The sequence below is a fragment of the Vanessa atalanta genome, chromosome 21, assembly GCF_905147765.1.
Source record: "Vanessa atalanta chromosome 21, ilVanAtal1.2, whole genome shotgun sequence".
NCBI lineage: Eukaryota > Metazoa > Arthropoda > Insecta > Lepidoptera > Nymphalidae > Vanessa > Vanessa atalanta.
In genome coordinates this window covers 3,490,656-3,513,728 of record NC_061891.1, presented here as the reverse complement: position 1 = coordinate 3,513,728, position 23,073 = coordinate 3,490,656, and the positions used below count along the sequence as shown (strand labels likewise).

General features: G+C 32.0%; 2 protein-coding genes across 6 annotated transcripts in view; one reads left to right on the top strand and one right to left on the bottom strand.

The window, feature by feature from the left end:
* Window positions 1–11,077: 11,077 nt before the first annotated feature.
* LOC125072246 (cleavage and polyadenylation specificity factor subunit 6) lies at window positions 11,078–21,559 on the bottom strand. Of its 4 annotated transcripts, none has more exons than XM_047682778.1 (14): window positions 21,418–21,559; window positions 21,091–21,306; window positions 17,039–17,254; window positions 16,186–16,294; window positions 15,589–15,827; window positions 15,091–15,273; window positions 14,583–14,676; window positions 14,357–14,461; window positions 14,099–14,205; window positions 13,526–13,792; window positions 13,060–13,265; window positions 12,688–12,729; window positions 12,452–12,550; window positions 11,078–12,310 (listed from the first exon to the last, which is right to left on the bottom strand). In XM_047682778.1, the coding sequence occupies exons 1-14, from the start codon at window positions 21,481–21,483 to the stop codon at window positions 12,124–12,126; spliced, it is 2,136 nt and encodes a 711-aa protein (XP_047538734.1). In that variant the 5' UTR covers window positions 21,484–21,559; the 3' UTR covers window positions 11,078–12,123. The 4 variants fall into 4 exon arrangements, with proteins under 4 accessions (XP_047538734.1, XP_047538735.1, XP_047538737.1 ...); XM_047682779.1 differs by having other exon boundaries at window positions 11,079–12,310; window positions 14,099–14,190; XM_047682780.1 differs by having other exon boundaries at window positions 11,080–12,310; window positions 15,589–15,809.
* A 652-nt stretch (window positions 21,560–22,211) lies between these two features.
* The window catches only part of LOC125072335 (ubiquitin-like protein 3), a 145,825-nt gene continuing 144,963 nt past the window's right edge, over window positions 22,212–23,073 (top strand). The window contains exon 1 of one of the 2 annotated variants that reach the window (XM_047682940.1): window positions 22,212–22,549. In XM_047682940.1, the coding sequence (XP_047538896.1) occupies window positions 22,520–22,549 (30 nt within the window). In that variant the 5' untranslated portion in view covers window positions 22,212–22,519. The remainder of the gene's footprint in view (window positions 22,550–23,073) is intronic. The other variant, XM_047682939.1, reaches the window with a different exon arrangement.

Sequence of the window (23,073 nt, the reverse complement as noted above, 5' to 3'; positions counted from 1 at the left end):
GACTGAAAATCAATTTATCTTAAATAAGTTTGTCTTGCTTGATTTGAAATATTTTATATTTTTATGTTGATTTTATTATGTATTGTTAATTTTTATATTGGTTCAATCGAAATATAGGATAGTAAAATAATCAAATCTACGTCAGTAAACAGTCCTAATAAGGAAGAACATGTGGGAGGTACAGTATATAGAATACAAAATGGACATTTCACGTACGTCTACGAGTTACGATTGGCTACTTAAATAGTAAAGCCTTTTACGCAGATACTCAAATAGGGTCCCAAATATTGTCCGCTAAAAAAAAAAACAGACAGGAATAAACATATTCGAATTTGTGTTATTAAAATATTTCACACACGTATTTGCGAAAACCTATTTAAAAAATAAATAAATAATATCTAGCAATAATACAGGAGAAGGATTATTTAATATAATATTTTGTAGACTAGTTAAATAGTTAATTCACTAGCGATATAACTGCAAGTGGTAGTAACAAATATAGGTATTTTATTTTATATAAGAGCTGTGCTCTTTTTATACTCGAGTGCGATTAGCGATACGAATTCATAACTTATTTTTATATTTCTAATGAGTTATAATTATATTTTGTTCAATTTCACCCAGATTTTTTTAAATGTACTAAATTTTATACGGTTAAAACAACTCAACAATAATTTTAGTAATTTCTAAAGCTACGACTGTCATGACAATAAGCTACAATTCAATTATAATTTAACAACACTCGAGACTCCATTTTCACAACACTTTACTCCGACAACTTATTTTCGATTCACCTCACAATATCATGAATATAAAATTCCTGCACTAAACTATATTTTAATTAAAAGAACAATTGCAATAGTAATGGAAAAAAAACCAATGCCATCTTCTTCCTTCGAACGTCAAATCACTGATGACAAAAAGAGAGCGATCAATTTACTAAATGTCCACTAAACAAAGTTTGTAAGTACGGCCGTGTTTAATACTAAGGTGTCTTGTGCTTAAAATAAAAAATAAAATAATAAGTTAACTTCAATATTAACACAACTAAAACAACAATGAAACTCTGATTGAACGTGGTTTAAATTAAAGGATGTAAACTAAGAAGCATTCTATATTAATCAAAGATAGATAAGGATAAATCGAATGCCAGATAAATTACAACAATCAACTAATAACAAAAGATTATATCCAATATTTCATAATGTTGTTGTGCAAAATCATCAATACCCCGATTAAATTTACCCTTACCTGAACCTTCATTAGTAACACGAAGACGCGGTTGTATTGTTATCTGTCCTTTGCCGTACACATCACTTTAATCAATCCTGTTTCCAAATACAATAATGATAAAGACATAATAATTAATACTAAATTAAATAATAGAGCCAAGATGGCCCAGTGGATGGAACGCGTGCATCTTAACCGATGATTTCGGCTTCAAACCCAGGCAAGCACCACTAAATTTTCATGTGCTTAATTTGTGTTCATTATTCATCTCGTACTCGGCGATAAAAGAAAACATCGTGGGGAAACCTGTAGGTATCTACTTTCAACGAAATTCTGCCACATGTGTATTCCACCAACCCGCATTGGAGCAGCCTGGAATATGCTCCAAACCTTCTCCTCAAAGGGAAAGTAAGCTTTAGCCCAGCAGTGGGAAATTTATATGATGGTAATGTGAATGTGAAAAAAAAAATACAGTAAAGTTCTATTACAAATGATATTCTGAAATAATACAAAACAAGTCAGGGACGCATATTAATGGCGTATTGCTGAAAGTAAAAAACGACAGTAGATTGAATCTTGCCGCTTCGACAGCTCCATCTGAGAATAGGAAATCGAACTCGTCTTCGTTGTAAACAAAATAAAAAATGACAATTAAAATCCACGCTACGATTCTTGCACCATTAATACCCGGCATCAGAATAGATGTCTTGATCAATAGTACAATTTTGAATTAATTCAAATAATATTTTAATTAAGGCGTGGTATTGAAAAGGTTTGTGTGTTTGTTGTGGTTTTTTACACGTTTTGTGTGTTAATAGTATCAATGACCTCAGCACTCCAATGGCCCTTATGAATACGAAAAACTGAAATAAAATTTATACAGATGTCCGTTCTATCATATCTAAGAGAGAAAAGACAACTTCGCAAGACATTATAACTCACAAGTTTGTAAACAAACACGAGTACACTCTCTATTTTCTCACTTTTATGATCGAAAAATCCAACATTAGAAAAGAGTACAGGCCTAGGAAACACTTTACCTAAATTCCGAGGCAGGGATATGTCAATTATACCAACATCCAGGCTCGGTGCTTTTACTGACAATTTCTCGATTAAAAAAACCCAATAACCTTTTACTGAACCAGCTCGAAGCTTGACCCTGGATCTCAAGATCTGCAGTCTTATATACTAGTCAATAAACCAGCATGGAAATCGACCGCTAATCAAAACAATCACAAAAAGATATAAACGAAGCATTAAAATTGTATGAAATAGTCAAGGAGCTATGTGAAAAGAAAATTATATAGAAAGACTAAAAAAAATGGTCCAATAGATGTAAAGTACCTATTTAATTATTTATTGATATAATGCATAGAATAATATAATTTAAATATAAGCTTCAATTATTTATTCAATATTCAAAATAACTTTTAAGAGGATAATGTTATTCTATAATAAATTTTCGACAATGTTGATCTTAAATAATAACATTTTCTGGTCCAATTAAAGACAATTGTATGAAAACAACTTGGCACTTAATAAGCCGTCGCCGAAACTAACAAAAGAAAACAATACGTCGATCTATACAGTTTGTTGAAGGATACCGTACAACGGACCACACAGGTATATGTATAATTTACAAAGTTTTCGTAGGTGTTGCATTTGTATTCCGGATTGCGCTAATAAAAAATATTGGGAAGTTTGTCAAGTAATCCCGGAATTGGCAGTGTTTGACTCTTGTGCGTTGAAGTGGACCTTTAAAAAGCCTTTAAACGTGTGTATTACAAGCTCGTAGCATGAAGGTTTATTTATTAGATTTATGAATTATTTTGGTATAATTAATTCGATTAATTTTTAAATTATATTTTCTTAAGTTGGGTTAATTATTATTTCATACAACTAACCACTTAAAACTAGCTTTAAAAATGTAATATTACTTACTAATGAAACCGTAAAGTAAGTGAACAACTTAGTTTCCTGACTGTATAACACACCTGTCCCAGCAAACAAGCGACCGACGTTCATTATTGGAAACAACCGCTCAACTTCAGACAATATTCGGACGTAAAACGGTGTAGAGTAAAGCAAAAAAAAATCGGAATTCTTTTGTATGTACGAAGGTAATAAATTCGGAGCAAAATCCATGTTCCAAAAAGTTTCGCTTCAATCACGTGTACTGTATTGCAGGTTTCAACAGCCTCGTCGGTTTTGTGGTTTATAAGACCGCAAATCTCCAGATCGGTTCAATAAAAAGGTTTTGGGTTTTTCCACCAAAAAATTCTAGGCTAGGAGTGGAAATGGAAAATGACAGTATTCCATTCTGGAATTATGTTAACTTACAATATGCTTGCACAATATAATAAGTTCTGCGTAGCAGGCTGGTCTCCTTGAACAATGGTCGTCGTGATCAATTTCGGTCAAGATTTTCTTTCATTGCTCTGTATTAAATATATGTTTAAGCAATTATATAAGTTGTTTATTAATCTGAGTGCTGCCATTTCATTTTTACACACACATTGTTATAGGTATTTTGGTTTCAATTAATCAAAACTCCAGTTACATCCGATACCTGTCTTATTCCTGTTATATTTATTGATCACATATAAATATTGACGAATTTTGTGACTGAAATATGATTTTTGGTTCAGAAACAACACAAATCATTAAAATATTATCCCTCATGTTGGATGATGATAAAATGACGACTCTATGCTTTTCTATGTTAAAGTAAAAAAAATACAGCTATAGATAGTCTGCAAAATTGAGCGGCTATTAATGAGATACCAATAATATTATACGTATAGTGTATACATTAAAATAATATTATCTTAAGGCATGAATATTGTTCGAATACGAGAAATATAGTACGAAAGTAAAGGTTTAAAAAAATTATTGTCATATAAAAAATATATATATATTTTCTTCCATAAGAAATTGTTATTTGACGACAAAATAACCAAAAACTGAATGATGGATGGAAAGTAATAAAACTGGGTGTTATTTACACGGCATACATACATACGTCATAACAAATTGGTCGCTTGGTTGGCAGCATGTTTGCAAGGAAAAATTAATTCCAAACATTAGTTAATAAATAAATAAATAAATAAAATAAATAACTCCATGTCTTTTAGAAAAAGACATTATAGTCACAAGGTCATTCTATTCAATTGCTATTTTACACTGGATACTCATTATTTCATTATTCTTAAGAAACATTTAAAAATGTAATTAATAATTTTTCAGCTGAAAACACTTTTCGCAACTTTCAAAGGGCTTTGTATAAGACAAATGCTGTTCAGATAATTATAAAAGTAGTTCTCACGTGAACAAATAAAACAAGTTTACATTGTTAACAGTCAATAACTATGACTTTTAATTTAGTAGCGAAATAATACAATAGAACCTTGCCCGCGTCACCAGCTGTGGCATTCACAAGATCTTAAGATGGTGGTTTTACGATACTTTCTTTAGAAGCCACTAGCAAAGTCACTTGAGGGTGTAATATCGTAACAATAAAATTGTCTTAAATTGCCTGTGAAGACCTGGATTTGGTAAAGGGTGAATTGTACATTGTAATGTAATAGTAAAACGCCAGAAGTTTTACTATTTTTCATATTAACGAAGTGAAATTTGGCTAGTAATCTATTTCGTTTTAATTTGATCCATAAAAAGCCATTTTTGGTGTGCCGTGTAACAGTTGAATGGCTTGACTCTGGTCTCCACATATGACAACGCCCCAAGCTTCTAAATTTCTAGGAACAAAAAGCATAATCACTAACTATGAAATTCCAAACGCTTTATGGGAATTATTCTTTAGAGATTAGAGACAATTTAAAAAACTAAATAAATTAACAAATATTTTTATAAAAATAAAATTTACCCTTTCCCTATCGTATGTAAACATTAAGCATCACATATGATAATGTTTAACTACTGTGTCGGCTATTTGGACCTGGGAACCTGTTTGGGAACAAATTTTTAACATTGTAAACATATTTTTTCCATATATAAATGATAATAACGGATGAATTTCGACCTCACATGATAGTACCAAATCATTCTTATTCAGTTGTCACTTAAAAACTGAAGTTACTGAGACGATAAATTCCTGTCGATTGTAACAGTGAAATAAAACGAAGCGTAAAAGATCAGTTAGCCGTGAACAGGCACCTGCCCTCTGTATTAATGTTCCGTGGCGGGCTGACAACTTCAGGGGAAAATATTGTTTGAAATCTATATTCAAAAATATTTTGTGAAAACGGGTCATATTCTACTCGTAACTGGATGGTCCGTTTTAACAAAATATTGTACACTTTTACGAACAAAACTAAGTCTTTTTTGTCATAAAATAGTGCGTCACTAACACTACGTACTATGTTTGAGTAACCCTTATTCGGAACGCACGTGGAGCTAATAATCTTTATCATACCGTTGTCCTAAAAAATAATGTATAACGAAAATATATGAGCAGCTTAAAAGATCAAATTACGAATTGAAACGAATTAACGTCTTGTTTTATACATAATAACATTTCATAATACATAAATATAATTCATAGCTGATCACCATTCCCATATGGAGTCTTGCTATAAAGATGGATAAAGATAGACATGAATTATGTTTAAAATACTCTACGACAGAGGAATACAACGAGAAAAATCGACACGGTTATGTGCGTAAGGTGATGTTTATATCAAATTCCTTTGAAATATCGACAGAGATATCTCCGGGTCTCTCTGTTTATTGATATTATTTACTGTTAAAAGGATTCGGCAGAATCTTCTATAACATCTCTGAAAATAATGTTAAAGTATAAATTATTAGATACTAGCTGTTACCCGGGGCTTTGCTCGCGTAGATTATGAATATATTTATAAATTAACTTAAAATAATACGTTAATGTAAGACCTCTTTGTATACCACATTGGTGTGTATTTCAGCCCTTAGGGTAGAATATCCAGAAACGCTTAAATGCGAATTAACTCATTTTTAATCGGTAGCCCAAAATGAAAAATTTCGAGCTTCTAACTACAAAATGACGGACATTCAGACTAACCTGTATACGAAATGTCAACACCTATTTTTCCCTTTAGGCGTCAAATATCAAGAAACGCTTAAATACTTATCTATTCATTTGCAATCAGTATCCAAAAAAAAATGTTTCATGTTTCTATCTTATAAAATGACGAACTTCTATACAAACTTTCAACCCTTATTCCAACCCCGTAGGGGTAGAATATGCAGAAACACTTAAATATGTATTTAATCATTTTTAATCAGTATCCCAAAAATAAAGTTTAATATTTTTAGCTAAAAAAATGACGACTTCCATAAAAACTTTGAACCCTAATTAAACCCCCTTAGTGGTAAATTATCTAGAATCGCTTAAATACGATTCTAAAATCTAGCCATTATTAATCAGTATCCAAAAAAAATAGTTTCATCTTTCTATCTTACAAAATGATGGACTACTATACAAACTTTCAACCCTTATTTCACCCCCGTAGGGGTAGAATATGCAGAAATACTTAAATATATATCTAGTCATTTTTAATCAGTATCCCAAAAAGAAAGTTTCATGTTTTTAACTTAAAAAATTACGGAATTCCATACAAACGTTTAACCCCTATTTCAACCCTTTAGGGGTAGAATTTTCAAAATTCGTTCCTAAATATGTTAATTTATAAGTGTACAGCCTAAAATATAAGTTTTGTGCTTTTAGTTCTAAAAATGTCAATGCTTTCAATTACTTACAACCTTTCAGCCCCCTTTTCAACCGTTTACAGCACTTTTTTCCAAATAAAAAGTAGACTATGTCCTTTTTCGCGACTCCAGACTATTTGTGTACCAAATTTCATTTAAATCGGTCCAGCAGTTTTAGCGTGAAAGCGAGACAGACAGAGAGTTACTTTCGCATTTATAATATTAGTATGGATATAAAATAAATCGAAACAATACAGTTATTATATCTCGTCATAATCTATATGCATATTCACATTGTGAAGATCATATCGTCTTTCCATCGTTGCTTAAAGCGTCCAAAACGCCAATTTTCTATTCTTGATAAGCTATATCACGACTAATATCTAGCATATCAATAAACATATTTAACCTTTACCTGAACTCATAAGCTGTCACTATGGGAAAAATCAATTTCAACCGAATTAGCAGTTTCTTTGTGATATAACGTTGGTATCACCATACTAACTTATCAAAGCGTCCATTAACTTAAGCTTTAATTATTATGTCAATCTTCTTCTCCGCTAACGTTTTACCTATAAAGAAAGGTTTTTTAGTTAAATTATTTCACTTTATGAAGACTTACTCTAACTAATTTCATTACTGTTATCAATTTGAATCTGTTTTAAATAAAACGACGCAAGGCGACTTTCGTGAGGTGAAGATAAAGATCGTAAAATTAATGGCGCGAATTCATTTAACATTTCACGTTTCACGGTTGACATTAAATACTAAAATAAATGTTTGCTCGTTTTAGAATTTACAGTTGATTCTAGACAAGAGGGCGGCAAAATTAATGAAGCAATAATTGGTCCTAAAAAGAAAATAAGTTATCTTTGCATAATTATTAATGCAAAATTGTATAAACAAAAATGGACCCAGCACAGCGAATGTGAAAATTTAAGGTTATTGAAATATTTGAATGAAATAAATATGGAGTAAAGCAATTTTGTTCCGACGCATAATATAAGCTTCAGTCATTATTTATTTTGATTTTTAATTAATTCTCATGAATGTACGATGTACATATATTATATTTTCACAAACAATAGAATCAGTAATGATTAAAACTCCAATACAAATGTGAATAGTTATTTTTGAACATTGATCAGTAAATAATCAACAACTTTCAATTTTATACTGGCTTTATTTTTCAACATTTTACTTAACTCCTACTAATTGGAAAACTTTTAACAATGCTTTATTGTCAAATGCTGATAATGTCATCAAAAGACAAAAGGAAAGTTTTAACGAGATAACTGTTACGCGATCTACTAATATTTAATTCTATTTATATTCATATAATTAATTAGTCTGTATAAATGTGTTATATTGACTTTATAAAAATATATATTATATGCTTCGATAGGGAAATAATATAGCTATATAGGAATTTATCTCCTTTTTCCCTTTGACAAAGGAAATAAATTCAAAATGAACTTTATTTAAGTTGGCTTTTACAAAAGCTTTTGAATCGTTATTTAACTAGTCAGTCAATTGTAAAGCTTTTACTAAAATCGAAGCGTTTGGAAACATGAATTCCATACAGAAGAACCTACCAAAATAACTGGTCCGTATATATAATAGTATACTATTCAATATAGTTAAAAAAATCTTACAAATAGTTGAAAACTTCTTTAAGGAAAATATGTTCAAATATGTTTTCACTCTGATTAAATTTATTTTATTTATATTTCATGAAAGCTCATCGTTATGAACAAAAACTTTTAAAAGGCTATAAAAGCTTTTAAAATGCTCTATCTCATAACGTCTTTTTTATTTGGCAACATGTCACACGTATACTATTGGACGGACTGAAACTTGGCCTTGTGTTTGCTTCTAGGCTATTTTTATTTTTGTCACAATAAATAACACACTTATCTTAAAATTAATATCACATATCATGAATATCAACTAATATCACAAAAAAAATCTAATTTAATCTTCACATTCAAATCACAATAAAGCAAAATATATTTCTATTGAATTCGGTATACTTTGCTTCTTAAAAGGAGATAAATTACCAAGGGAATAAACTTAATCTTTATAATATCCAAGGTAATGCACGCCGAGCAAAGCTAAAGTAATTTTATCAAGAAAAAATATCTTGACTCGTTGAAATATTACTCAAATATTTATCAAAGGTCTTATAAAACTCAAACGAATATAAGGCTATTAGTAAAAATAACAAAAACACATTTTCTTTGGTAAACTTAAATTTAAACACGCATAAATAAATGAAAAGCAATTTAAAAACTCTAAGTTCATTTAAAAATATCAGTAATCAAGATTAACTCTGCAATGTTCAGTCCCGCTTACGACAAGAATAGAAGAACACTTTAATGTAATTAGTGCATTTCTAAAACGCTTAATCTTACTTAGGTTATTCCATTAAATTATACAAAGGTTGCTATGATAAAAATAAGTTATCAGTATTAATATTTGAAGTACTTACCGAACTTTATTTTTATCAATTGCGATATTATTGGTTTGAGACATCTATTGGCCCGACTGAGGCGTGGCGCCCGACGATCTCTTATCCTTTCAAGCCCTTTCTGTAGCCGCTCTATACTCTCTTGATTATTTTATCTTATTTTCTATTTTAATATATTTCTGAATATGGTTCAGCGTGTTCTGAATTACTCCAATACAAAGTTCGTTGGTCAATTAATGTATTGAACGTTTCTGACTGTAAAAAGAACAATTAGTTGTTCTTTACTATTAAATGATTTTACCACCTTGCAAAACTGTAATACCCAGGGAGCATAGAAGCACTTGAGCTCATAACAAACGAACGCAATATGATAGCAGTTGATTTTCTGAAAGCTATTCTTAAATAATGAAATGAACATAAAATTTTGAAGTGAATGGTTTGAAGTGACTGCTAAGTTGTTCAGTCATTCAAAGCCCTTTCTCCAAATGGATATAATTGACTTTCAAGATATTTCAAAGATATAAAACTGCAAACAAACACATAAACATGTTTCACAGAGGTATGAAAAAAGGCGAGAAACTAGCTATCAACCTGATTACAAAGTTTGGCTTGACGTGTGTGAATATCTTTCAAAAAAGGTTTTTTTAAAAAACGAATGTCGATCGAAATTGACGGAAGGTACTTGAAGACACTTTTCGCATTAGCTGTTCCCCTCGTGGATCAAATAATAAAAAAAAAACAATTACTCGCATTATTTTTCCGTATTTTGTTTTATATAATAACTTAATATGTAGGAAAAAAGGCAAATAATCGTTATCAGTATTTTTCAGGATCTGGTTAAAAAATTTCAACGGTAATCGGACTCCACTTAAATTCCATACGCGCGACTACAAGCGACAGACAAGCGAGATGGCTAAATGTTTTGGCCGATTAAGGTCACGTGGATTAAAAGAAACAAAACAAAATTGCTAAAATATTTTATTTGATTTTCTACGTCTAAATACAGTTCAAAGTTTAAATGTATGTTTAACGACATTTCACATTTCTGGGGTTGTGTTTGATCAAAGACAAAAGAATAAGTCTATGTAAAGAAAAATTACGAAATGAATACACATAATGATATTGGTTGTCGAGAAAAAATTGAATAATCTTGGGCTTTTTTATAACGATCTAAAGCACATTTTATTTCCTCGAAAATCTATGTTGCGTGTCAGCCAGGCTTCAAACATAATATATTTATTTCATTTAAGTAGCTTCTGATTACAGAAAATAAAACTTTACAACGGCAATGAGGATCATCTTTTAATTACAAAAACTTTCTTCAGACAAATTAATAAAATGTTTCACATATTTGACACGAAAAATAAAATAAGATACAATACTTCTGCAGATTTTAATAAAGAAACTAATATGATTTTATATAACTCCAAATTTATCAGAATTTTGCCTCAATTATCGTTTTCAACTGTTAATATGTATTTACACATTATATTAAGATGTTACAATTAACTTATCGTTAGTGTAATTTTATTACGAATTATAGTTTAATATATCAAAGTACCACACTCCATGTGTCAAACATGAGATTAATTAATGAATTCTTAAGATTAGTAAAATAGGTACGAACTTATCTTTAATACAAAATTACGACAACAAAATAAAACAAATTCTTAATGATAAATTTATTTATTCAGGAAATAAGCCCTAAAAATCAGTGTCACAATATATATGGAACAAATCCATACTTAAATTCTTAATTCTACGAACCTAACTAACATCTAATTAGTACTTATTTAAATAACTTTGATATTCCTCCCGAATATCAAACTTACTCAATAAAATATAGATTTACAACTCTCAAGAAATCTTTAATGTTACTTCCTTCACACAAATATATTAGATTTGGTGTCAATTTTAGGTTAAAAGAACCTCTGTTGGAATGTTGTTCATTTCCATTTAGAGAATGGTATTTAGGCCGGCGTCACCCATTGCGTACGTAATATCTATACGTACAATTCCACCTTTGTATGACTTTGTATGAGGCTTATGCTTTCTTACAGAACATGACAATAATGCAAAAATTCTTAAATATCTTGTCACGTGTGTTTAACGCGATTAATGTGTGGCGCCGGAATTTGCTTACATTATTTATTTTTTACTGTAGTCATATTAGGTGCTTTTAGTGCACAACAACCAAAAATGAATGCGTCTGCGGAAATACAATACAATAATATTTGTTCAATTGTATATAAATAAACTCAAACTCACATTAGAACAATTTTAGTTAACATTCAATAAAAAACATCATTGCATGTACATGGCGTTGAAAACTAAATAACAATTTTGTTATTTCAAAAACAGTTTTGAGTAATAAGTGAAATCTAAAATAATTAAAGATATTTAAAGATAAACTTAATTAAAAGAATTTCACAAAAAATACTTTAGGGACGTTACAAAATATCGATGATAACACAACGAAACCGAAGACATTGGCGAATAGGAGGAGCACACAAAAATTGCAATATAAGAAAGGATCACACTGTGAACATCAGTACGTTGAAACACAATCGAAGCAGACACAAACATTTCGTTTGCCAGTCTATTGCGGCTCATCGGCCTACAGCTATCTTGATGGGTAAAAAACCGACCGAGTGATGACGGGAACGCTACAAATATTGCTATCCGAAAAGTGACTGGAAACGGGCCGGCCCGCGGGGCTAGTGGCGCGCGTCGCGGCGGTGGTCGCGGTCGCGGTCGCGGTCGCGGTCCGCGGGCGGCGGGTCGCGGTCGCGGCGCTCGCGGTACCGCTCGTCGTAGTAGGGCGCGGCCGCCGTGCGGCTCTTGGCGCTGCTCGCGTCGCCCGCTCCGGCCTCAGCGGCGGGCTCCACGGGAGACTTGCGAGGCCTACGGGTATTAAATTAATCAGTGTTAATGTTGTAAAAAGTGTTATTGCATTTTGTAAGATAAGCTAGCAAAATTATATCAATATCGATAAAAAGCATAGTGTCTTTCAATTATATTTGTACAATTTGAATTATGCCTCACCTCTCTTCCCGACTGTGACCTCTATTGTAGTGATCGGTGCGTTCACGATCCCTTGACCTGGACCTGTCACGTTCCCTCTCACGATAATCTCTGTAATACCTGCAATTAAAAAATAAAAATTATAGAGCTAGTTTGCATTAGTACAAATATTTTTATTTCTAATGAATTCGTTGGAATGGATGAAGTGGGATGTTGAATCGTTTTTTTTATCGAATTTTCTAATTTCTAAGCCTTACGTATCACGGTCGCGTTCTCGATCCCTCGACCTTTCCCTGTACCTGTAATCAAGTGATTACATTGAATTGAATATAACTCTCTTGAATAACTGTCTTTTAGTAACTAATTACAACCCAGGGTGCTATATTAATACGGAAGTATACAATACTTAAAAAACACATTTCGTGCTGTTGTAATCAAGACACCAACTGTAACTGTAAGAAAACTAGCTAGTAATTCGACATCCTCAGATTTCATGTTATTAATTTAAGGCACGGGAGGTCTTATCTCGTTTCGATTTTATTTCTTTGATAATGAAGATGGCATAAAATGAGTAGAATGTATCGTCGACATGATCAAGCAGAGCATGCAACAGCTGCGCTCGTCAGTACCGGTCGCGGTCGTCGCGGTCGCGCGAGCGGTCCCGGTAGCGCGAGGCGGAGCGCTCGCGGCGGCGCGGTGCGCGGTGGTGCGCGCGCGCATCCCGCTCCCGCGAGCGCGAGCGCCGCCTCTCGCCGCCGTACGACTTGGTCTCCACGCCGTGCAGGGTGTCTTGTAGAGATGAGATCAGGATCTTGCAGCGGTCGTCGTGGGCCACCTGTACCATATTGTTTTACATTAATACATTGTTTACATACACTTTTAGCCATGGTCCGGAATATTTATGTCGAAACTTCGGTCTACCTAAAGGTCTAAATGACAATCGAATTGTTTTATGAGCATCATTATCGAACGGCAGTAATACTGAGAAACAATATTTATTAACAATATTAATTTTAATCCCCCCTTTTATATTATTAGTCTACATATAAGACAATAATGACTTGAAACCCACACAAAAAAGGAACATCAACTTGCCTTGCTCTGTTTGATCAACGATATGGCAGTGACGAGCGTCTCTATAGCCGACGCGTATTCTCCTGCGGCTGCGTCGCTGACGGCTCTCGCAATAGCGCTGGACGATACGGTTCTATTGCGACTCATCACCTCCTCGAACTCAGCCTCACTAATGGCCGGATGTGGCGGGTGCGTCGGATGTGGCGCGTGGGCCGCGTGGGGCGGCGCGTGAGGGCCGAGCGGGGCCGCGTGATGTGCCGGTCGGGCTTCGACGCCAGCAGGGTAGCTCTAATCAACAAGGAAAATTTTATATATTGAAAGCTCTTATGCCATAAACATTTCGGGGTTTTAACAATAATATTCCTTAAAATAATTAAATAAATATTATATTTTGACAATGATAACATATAGCAGTATATTCACCTTAATCTCTTATTAGTTTAGTTTAAAAGATTTAGTCCAAAGCATGAAATTTAAAGGAATTTTATAAAATTAAATGTAATGGTGAAAACCAAGTGAAAATACAACGAAAAAATTAGTGAATAAACGCAAAATGCACCTATTTGATTTTGTTGTAAGATGAATAAAACCTACCGTCGGTGGTCTTCCATAGGGTTGTCGTGCTCCGGGTGGAGGCCCTTGCGTCGGAGGGGGCGCACCATGAGCTGGGTGACCGTATGGAGCACCTTGATTAAAAATACCTTAATCAGAAATTAAAAACGAATATTACGCGAATACACTTTATAATAATAAAGAATAATTAAAAATATATGCAATTAATTTGTTATAAAGTCAATTTCAAATGTAGAAATTGGTATGGATGAATATTTTTATATATGTATTTGTATTAACCTTGTGGTGTAGGTTGTGGCGGTTGCACTTGTGGTGCAGGTTGCACAGGAGGCTGTTGACTGAAGAATGCAGGGTTTACATGCGGTGCTGGTGCACCACCTACGCCTGCATAAAACAAAAACAATCATAAAAATTCATCAATTTAAAGCAACCATTAAAATATTCTAATTAATGAGTGAAATTATATTCATGAATAACTTTCGGCAAATCAAATCAAATAAATTACCTGGATGTTGCGGTAATGGTGCAGGTCCCCTAGGAGGCCCCTGCTGGTGCGGCGGAAGTTGGTGATGGGGAGGTGGCATGCCTTGTCCAGGCGGCTGTATAAAAAATAAAACTTAATGTATACATTTATAATTTCTCCAAAAAACAGGTTACAATAATTTAACTGATGATTACAAATGAATCTTATGAAATCTATTAAATCAACTTTTCAACCAAATAAAGCAATAACAAGTCTCAAGTCTATCATGCAAGAGTTAAGCAGACACAAAAGACCCAAGTTTCCGGGACTTGGTCCTTGTTCTTCTGCTCAGATCTTATATATTTTTTCAACTCATTCCACACATATTTTTGTGAACTTTCAATGCTCCTACATGCGAACGAAATTGCAATTTACAGAATCTAAAGGAAACCTTAAATATACGATATAGCAATATTTTACTGAATATCATTATTTAATAAGTAGTTTAATAAATTGTATTCTTGTAACGATTAGTTTAGACGATACTTACAGCATGCGGCGGCGGCATCTGGTGCGGCATTTGGTGCTGCGGCGGGCCGTACTGCGGCGCGGGCGCGGGCATGTGGTGCGGGCGCGGCCACTCGGGGCCGGAGCGCGGGCCCGGCCCGGGACCGGGACCGCCCGGGCCACCGGGACCTCCAGGAGCGCGTTGCATCTGCGGCGGTCCTTGGAACTGAATAAAAATGTGTTTAATTAATATATATATATATTTGTTTTATATAATCTAGCTGCCCGTCTTGACTAAAAATGTTTTCATGTTATATTAAACAAAGAAGTATGAAAAGAACTGTGTAAATCCGAAAATTCAAACAAACAAAATGTTAAGCCTGACTTTAATATTAGTTTTATGATGAAAGCCAAAACTGAAATAAATTCCTATTAAACTGTAAGCAGAGATCTTAACTTAAACTTTTCTATTGCAAACAATCAATTGAAGTTGACATTGTACTAGTATAAAAATCATTTGAAATAACATAAAAAATCCTACCTGCATGGGTGGCCTATGCTGTGGTGGTCCCTGGTGAGGTGGTGGACCCTGATGTGGTGGCATGTGATGCGGTGGTGGTCCCTGATGCTGTGGCATATGATGAGGCGGGGGTCCATGAGGTCCTGGCGGTGGTCCACGGAGCTGGTGATGAGGACCAGGACCAGGCATCATCATGCGAGGGCCGTTGGGCCCTGGTCCGTTTGGTCCACCGCCGAAGAATTCTGGAGATCGATGCATTGCTGATAGATTGTTAGTTTACATTTTGACCATTAGTATTTAAAAATAATTTATGTTTACGACAAACTATATTGTATTGTTGTTTAATTATTTTATATTTATTTTTTTTCTAAGAAAAAAACTACAAATAATAATATTTTTAATCATATATCTTATTAAAATTAGATAGGCAGACTGTCAAATGCGCCACCTTATGGTTAATGGTCATCACCACCACAGACAATTGACTCTGTAAGAGATACTAGCCATACATTGTCACTTGGGTGGGGAAGAAACCATGGAAACTAAGATATGTCACTTGTGCCCGTAGTAAAACTTATTTTTCAATCATAATTATTTAAGTATGATATTTATTATTACCTCCAGGGTGTGGTCCAGGTGGTCCACCGGGATGAGGTCCTCTCATGCCAGGGTTGGGTCCAGGTGGGGTAGACCTTGTCTTAGACTGACTCTCAAACTGGTTTAAAGCCTATGAAAAACAAATTATGTTATAAGAACACTTATAAAAAAAATAGACAATTTTAATTGTCATTGTGTAATTAACTAATTGAGACAAAAATGATTCAATTTATAGCACTATATATATATAGCACATTTTTTTTGTGTCATAGATTTTAATATTGACCCATAAAATGGGCTAGTTTTAATAATCAGTCTAATTTCGTCCACTAGTGATATATGACCACAATATCTAGGAAGGTACACATAAGGAGAACAAAACTCTTACTATTGATTTGTATAAGGGTGCAAACTATTCATAATATTTTTTTTTTTTTCATAATATTAATAATTGAAAATATTCTACAATATTGCGTCAAGAATTGTATAATATTGTTTTGTTGACTATTGTATGCTAAAATAATCTTTATTCGTAACTTGTTTGTTTTTATTTTGTCAGTAATATTTTGATAAGCAAATTAGACTACGAAGAATATGTAAATAGGCAAAATTGTAGATATAACCTTGACACGCCTTTTATGTTATTCTACTGCAAACTGTATAATTAATTTAATTTATATTAATTAGTTCAGCGACAATAATTAATATCATCCTATTTCATCAGCATTTCAAATGAATTCTGAATTAAACTCATCACAAAGGTGTTTTCAATTAATCAACTTTTTAAATACTTCTTCGTGGTGATTCATAGTTTAAAGCATTAAATTTGATCAATGTCAAAAATAAATTCTGAAGATACTTATTTTATATGTACCTGTTTAGTGGGCAAAGTCACGACAGGATGCTGCCCGTGAATCTCTTTCTTCGGGAGCCGATCCATGACCACCCTGATGGATTGATCGGAACCCAGCGATATGACGCAGAAACCTTTCGACTGTCCGTTTGCCCTGTTTTCGAAGAACTTGACATCTTGAAAATCCGTGACACCAATATCGGCGATCGCGTTAGCAATATCTTGATCTGTCGCCCACTGAAAAATACGTATCCAAAACTCAGGAAAAAGCTATCACGTTGTATGTGTAGCGAAATATAAAATACATACTTGACTGTGCCTCGAATGCCTTTGTCGCAATAGCTCGATATAGGTAACGTTAACCCCGAAAATTTTAGCCCTACGAATACTTTCTACAACGCGGTTTTAAACTGCACTAAACTTCAATAAAATGATACGAGTTCCTATCATATTCGATATATCGTAAGTTATTTTATAGACAATATAAATCATTCTACATTCGCGCCAATCATTCGTATCCTAGCATAACCCTTACACTCATATTGACTAAGACATTTTCATTGTTTATTCTCATTTATGATTTCCACGTTAGGAAAATATTATTGGGTCGAAAGGAAACAGTTTTATTTTTAACCATAATTTTATTTTCATCATCACATCTTTCGTTATTATCATATTAATGATATATTAAAGAAAAAAAAGCAGTTAACATACTGCAATTTAAACAAGCCGGATGGATATGTGTTCCTTCAATAACAGGGAAGGAGGAAAATTTTACAATTCTATTAACAATGCACTTATTGTATAAATTATTTAACATTTTATAAAAGAATTGAGATCTTTATAATTTAATTTATTAATTTAACTAGTTAAGTGGTTAAGAACTAAGGCGAAGATTAAATTAGACATTAGTTTCAGTTTTATTGAAGTATCAAACATTAACGTAATATTCTTACAGGATTAATGAAGTTAATTACTCACAACAAATCATTATTTTGTTCGACACAATGAACATATTTTTAATAAACACTCGATTTTAACATAATATAAAAGTACAAATTGTATTTCCTTATAACAATTTGTACACTTTGTAGATTTTATAGAACGCGCGTCACAAAGATATTAAATAATCAAAAATATTGGAAACCCTACTCCCACCTCAATTATATAGACAATGTCATTCAATTTATATATTTTGTTTTTTAATTTACATTAAAAATACTTTACGGCCTCATATCAACAATAATTTACAAAAGTATATAACGTAACAACAATCTTTTCGCACCGAAGTAGAGAAATACACTAATAATGGCTTATATCTAAACCATTACTAGTTTAAATATATACAATATGATTAAGTAAATAAATAATATACTTATTCGACAGAGACAAAATAAAACAGTCGATATACGAATTTTAGACAGAGAGCTACAGTTTACAAGTTTAAAATTCTTACCTTGATGTAACCTGATAAAGAAAAATATAGATTATATAGTATTTATGCAAAATCAGAATTTTGGTGATGATATTAATTTGTATTTGACATGCAGCCATTCCACCCAATATTCTGATTCGAAAACAATGCAATTTTATAGTAAACCAATCGCTTCTTATATAATGCAGCCTTACCACCAATTTTATTGACACATAGATCCCTCAACAGAGTGTATCTAATTAAACAAAGTTCTAAATATAATAAAGATATTTTAAAACTAACAAAGTTCCGATGTAACTCTAGAAACAAATTACAATCAGCTTGCAAAATGTTCTTAATAACATTTTTGGAAAATAAAGCGAGAGCTCATGGAATTACATATCCTTAGGGTTATTTTATGCATAAATGAAGTATTTTTTTTAATATAAATATATAATGTGATTAGCCCTCATCCATCATCATCTATGACATCCTTTCAATTAAAATATACATTCAAATTCCATTCCACACATATTTTAACCACAAAACAATCATATAGTTGACATGAGATATTTAAAAAGTGATATTTATAAACCTCTGTTATGGATTGTTTGATAAAACTCGAACACTTACGAGATTAGAGCAAAACTTGTCCTAGAAATGATTTTGTAATTTATACAAACAATAATAAAACATTGATATTCAACAAAAGTTGCAGACATGAATACTTGGAGCTATGGATAGCTAATACAAACCATAACAAGTAGCAATTTAATACATAAATATCTCTTTCTTTTTATTATCACTTATATATTTCTCAATGTGTTAAAACAAAATGTAAGAATTAAAAAAAAAAAAAAAACTATTCTACAAGTTTGTGAAGTTCAGAATTTAAAACACTATGGTATGATTAAAAAAACACACCTTTACCAACTATAAATAAATGCAATAAGACCAATCTTAGTTTCTTTCCTTACTAGTTTTATAGTAATTTTTTAATTGCAATGACAACAAAACATTAAAAATCTTATGGAACCAACATTAAAAATCAATATTGTAAACTAAAAAAGCAAAAACAAGATTCAATATGTATTTCACAAACTTTATATCGAAAATAAAATTTATTTTAAAAAAGAAATATATTTATACGACACAGCTAAGTAATCACAGATTGGTATAGACTTGCCTGTATTTGCTAAGAATATCGATATAGCACCATCATAAATATAAATTTATGTGAAATTGTAAATCACATCAATAAAATTTTGATACCGTATTTAAAAGAAAAAAAAAACAAAACAACATGAGACCTTAATAATTCTAGTATTTAAATACTGATAAACAAATAAGTTCTCAATACCTAAACATACATCTATATTTTACTATCCAAATACAGGAGCTCAAGAAAATTTGCTTATGCCTCTATCATCTGATGCTTATGCCTAAAAATATCAGGCTTCTGATAATCTAAATGTAAAATTATAATGTTGCTATATCAATGTAATTATAAAAATACTTCATTGTTGTATAGTTTATGTAAATATATAGCCAAACAGTAACTTATGATGTATGTATACTATATTGTTTTCGTTTTTAAAAACAAAATAGTACATTTCACTTATAATAAATAGCCAAATGAAACCGTTGACATAATACATAATCATCATCTCTTGTTTCCATGTTTTATAACATACAAACTTTAATTTACATGCAAAATTTTAGACACATAGTGACATTTTCTATAAGTGTACACAAAAGATTATTTTCAAAAACTCTAATAATTTGGTATCTATATTTCATATATGTTTGTAGTACTATAATATTATTTCATTCTAAAAAAACAAACATACAATTAATATATAAACAACTTTTTTTGCTATAATTATTAAGCTAAGAGTAACATGTGAGTAAAGAAATAACATCAATTACAGAGTAAAAACCAAAAGTATGTTACAAAACAATTACAAGATTTATTCCATTATTTAATTTAGGTAGTTGACAACTATTAGGAACTATTAGGAATTAATATAAAAAAAAATACGGTCAGCTTCATTTGGTTATTCATCATTGGGACTGCCATCTTATAAACACATTTAATACACTTAGATTGTATTAGATTATGTGAAAACAATGTTAGACGTATAACAATAATATTTTCTCACACAAGCATATGTAGGCATGTGAATAGAGATTAACAAAACTTAAAATTCATATATATACCTTGTCATCTTCGAAATTATTAATATATATTTTTTGGAACATCCTTCGAGATTACAAAAATAACCCATATTAAAATATCCATTGATTAAATTGTTGTAAAATACGTAGCCTTATATTTTTTTATCAATAACAACAAAACGTATAATTATCGCTAAAATTCGTATAACAGGTGACAAATAATATTAACTTTACATCGGGTGGTTTAACATTATTTTTATACTTAATGGTACTAAGAACCGAATAATTAATTTATTAAAACATTTGCTAACGCGAGTAGGTAATTCTAAAAATCGATTAAGAGGTTAACATTTTTCAAGATGGCAGTCCCGGCAAAATATCTGTTTTGTAATAGCAGATATTTAAAAATTAATAAAAGTAGTTAATTAAAATAACTGTCCTATATTTACACTTATATCTAAAGAGAAAATCAGGTACAAACCCAAGTTAAATTGCCGACGTAAAGTTGGAAGCGGCGGCCATGATGCCCGTGGCTGGGTGCGTTGTTATGGTAAGGAGCGGTACCATTTGTTTCTTCTGGTGGGTGTGGGTGTTGTGGTGCGGCTGAGTTCGGTGGCCCATCTCCGTCCTCTGGTTTCGCTGTAGGTGCTGCTAAAACGTCGTCATATAAGTCGACATTTTCTCCTCCAAAATCATCCTGAAAAGCGTTGCATTATTCATTTATTAAAAATATATACAATATACCATTCTTTAATTTCATGGAATAACGTAAAATTATCGTAATTCTAAAGGAATTTGGTAAACTTACTTGTCTATTAAAGTCAGATTCTATATCATCGGCGTATAAATCTATATCCACGCCTCCATCCGCCATTTTGCGAAATGAAACAACAATGGCGGCAACAGTGGTGTTTGATGCGCGGCCGACAACTAAAACTAAAAGCGGCCAACGTTTGTGTTACCAATGTTGCCATTTGTAGCAATTAGGCTAGTACAATGCTTACAGAGTATACAGAATATTTACTATAGACATATTTCGTTTATTTTTAAAAATAAATTATAAATAGATGTCTTTGAGTATTGATAATCCTTAAATTGAGTCAATAAGTAAAAACCTATATTGATTAAAGAAATAATGGTTATTCTTAAAATAAATAATTCAAATCTTGAATTTCCCTTTATGATATTTTTGTAAAGCAGTTTCTTTAAAGTATCGTTATTTAAATAATTTATAATAGACAGAATAGTAGTAACAGTTAAATAACATATTTTTTAAATAAAGCTATGTTGCAAAATATTTTTGTTCTACTACATTCAAATATATCAACGTACTACAACATAATAAATAGTATATAGTACATTTTTGTAACATGTAAATTATTTTAAAAGAAATTACTCAATTAATATTATGGGATTTCAGTCACAAATACGACACTTTTACAGTATTTTAGATTATAGCGCCATCTGTCACCAATATTTGTCTATCTATAGATGCTACGTCAGTTTGTTTTCAAGTGTGCTGCCATCTAGAAAAACATTTAGAAATAAAAGTAACCAAACTATAGCATGCGCGGGATGAGGGGGGAAGCAGTAACCATCTCTCGCCATTTTCCGTCAACCTCAATCAAGTTAGCTTCTGTCAGTCGCTGTGTTTGTGTGTTGTGATATGAAAAATTATTTGTACCGATGAATCTCAATGGGAAATCGTGCTAATTACAACGCCAAAAGATGGCTCGGTTATTGTGTTTGTGGTTTTAATGCGACGTTCTATCAGTGATGATGGTCGAGTGATTGATAAAGTGAAGTGTTTTGTGTCGTATGCTGGGCTGCCGCAGCAACATTGAGCTCCTTTCTTTGGATAAATCGTCCCCAAGACGACGTCGGATAAAAGGACTGGAAGGTGACGCACCATGTCGGCGAAAAACATTCCAGGAGACAAGGTAATTGTGAGATTATGTTACAAAGAATTCACAAAAGGTCACATTTTGTTTGTTTTTATTACGTCTCCTCTCTCTTATTGAGGCGTGGATCGTAGCCAAAATTCGTATTTGGCTACGTGGATAATATTAAAAGGCAAATAGCTATTTATCGCATTATAATAGAATATCCAATCAATTATGACCTCTAAACTTAAAATGTAATGAGATCAATGTGAAGGCAAAAATAATGCTTTAGAGCACTTTGTTTCCATATATTGTACTCTAAAAAAAAAGGAATGCTTCCTTTCAAGAAATATTTCCCTTTTATTTATGAGTTAAGTGAAACAATGAAAAGTTGAAAATACAATCATATTTTTTTGATTGATAAAACAATCTGTATATTAAATACTAACACAAATATAATGATTTATGTAGGTATTTTTAACAAAACTTAATTAAATACTTTATCCAAATATCTAGTTGTAAGAAACCATTATAGCTTGCTAATCTAATGATATTAAAAAAAAAACAGTAGAAAATATAGT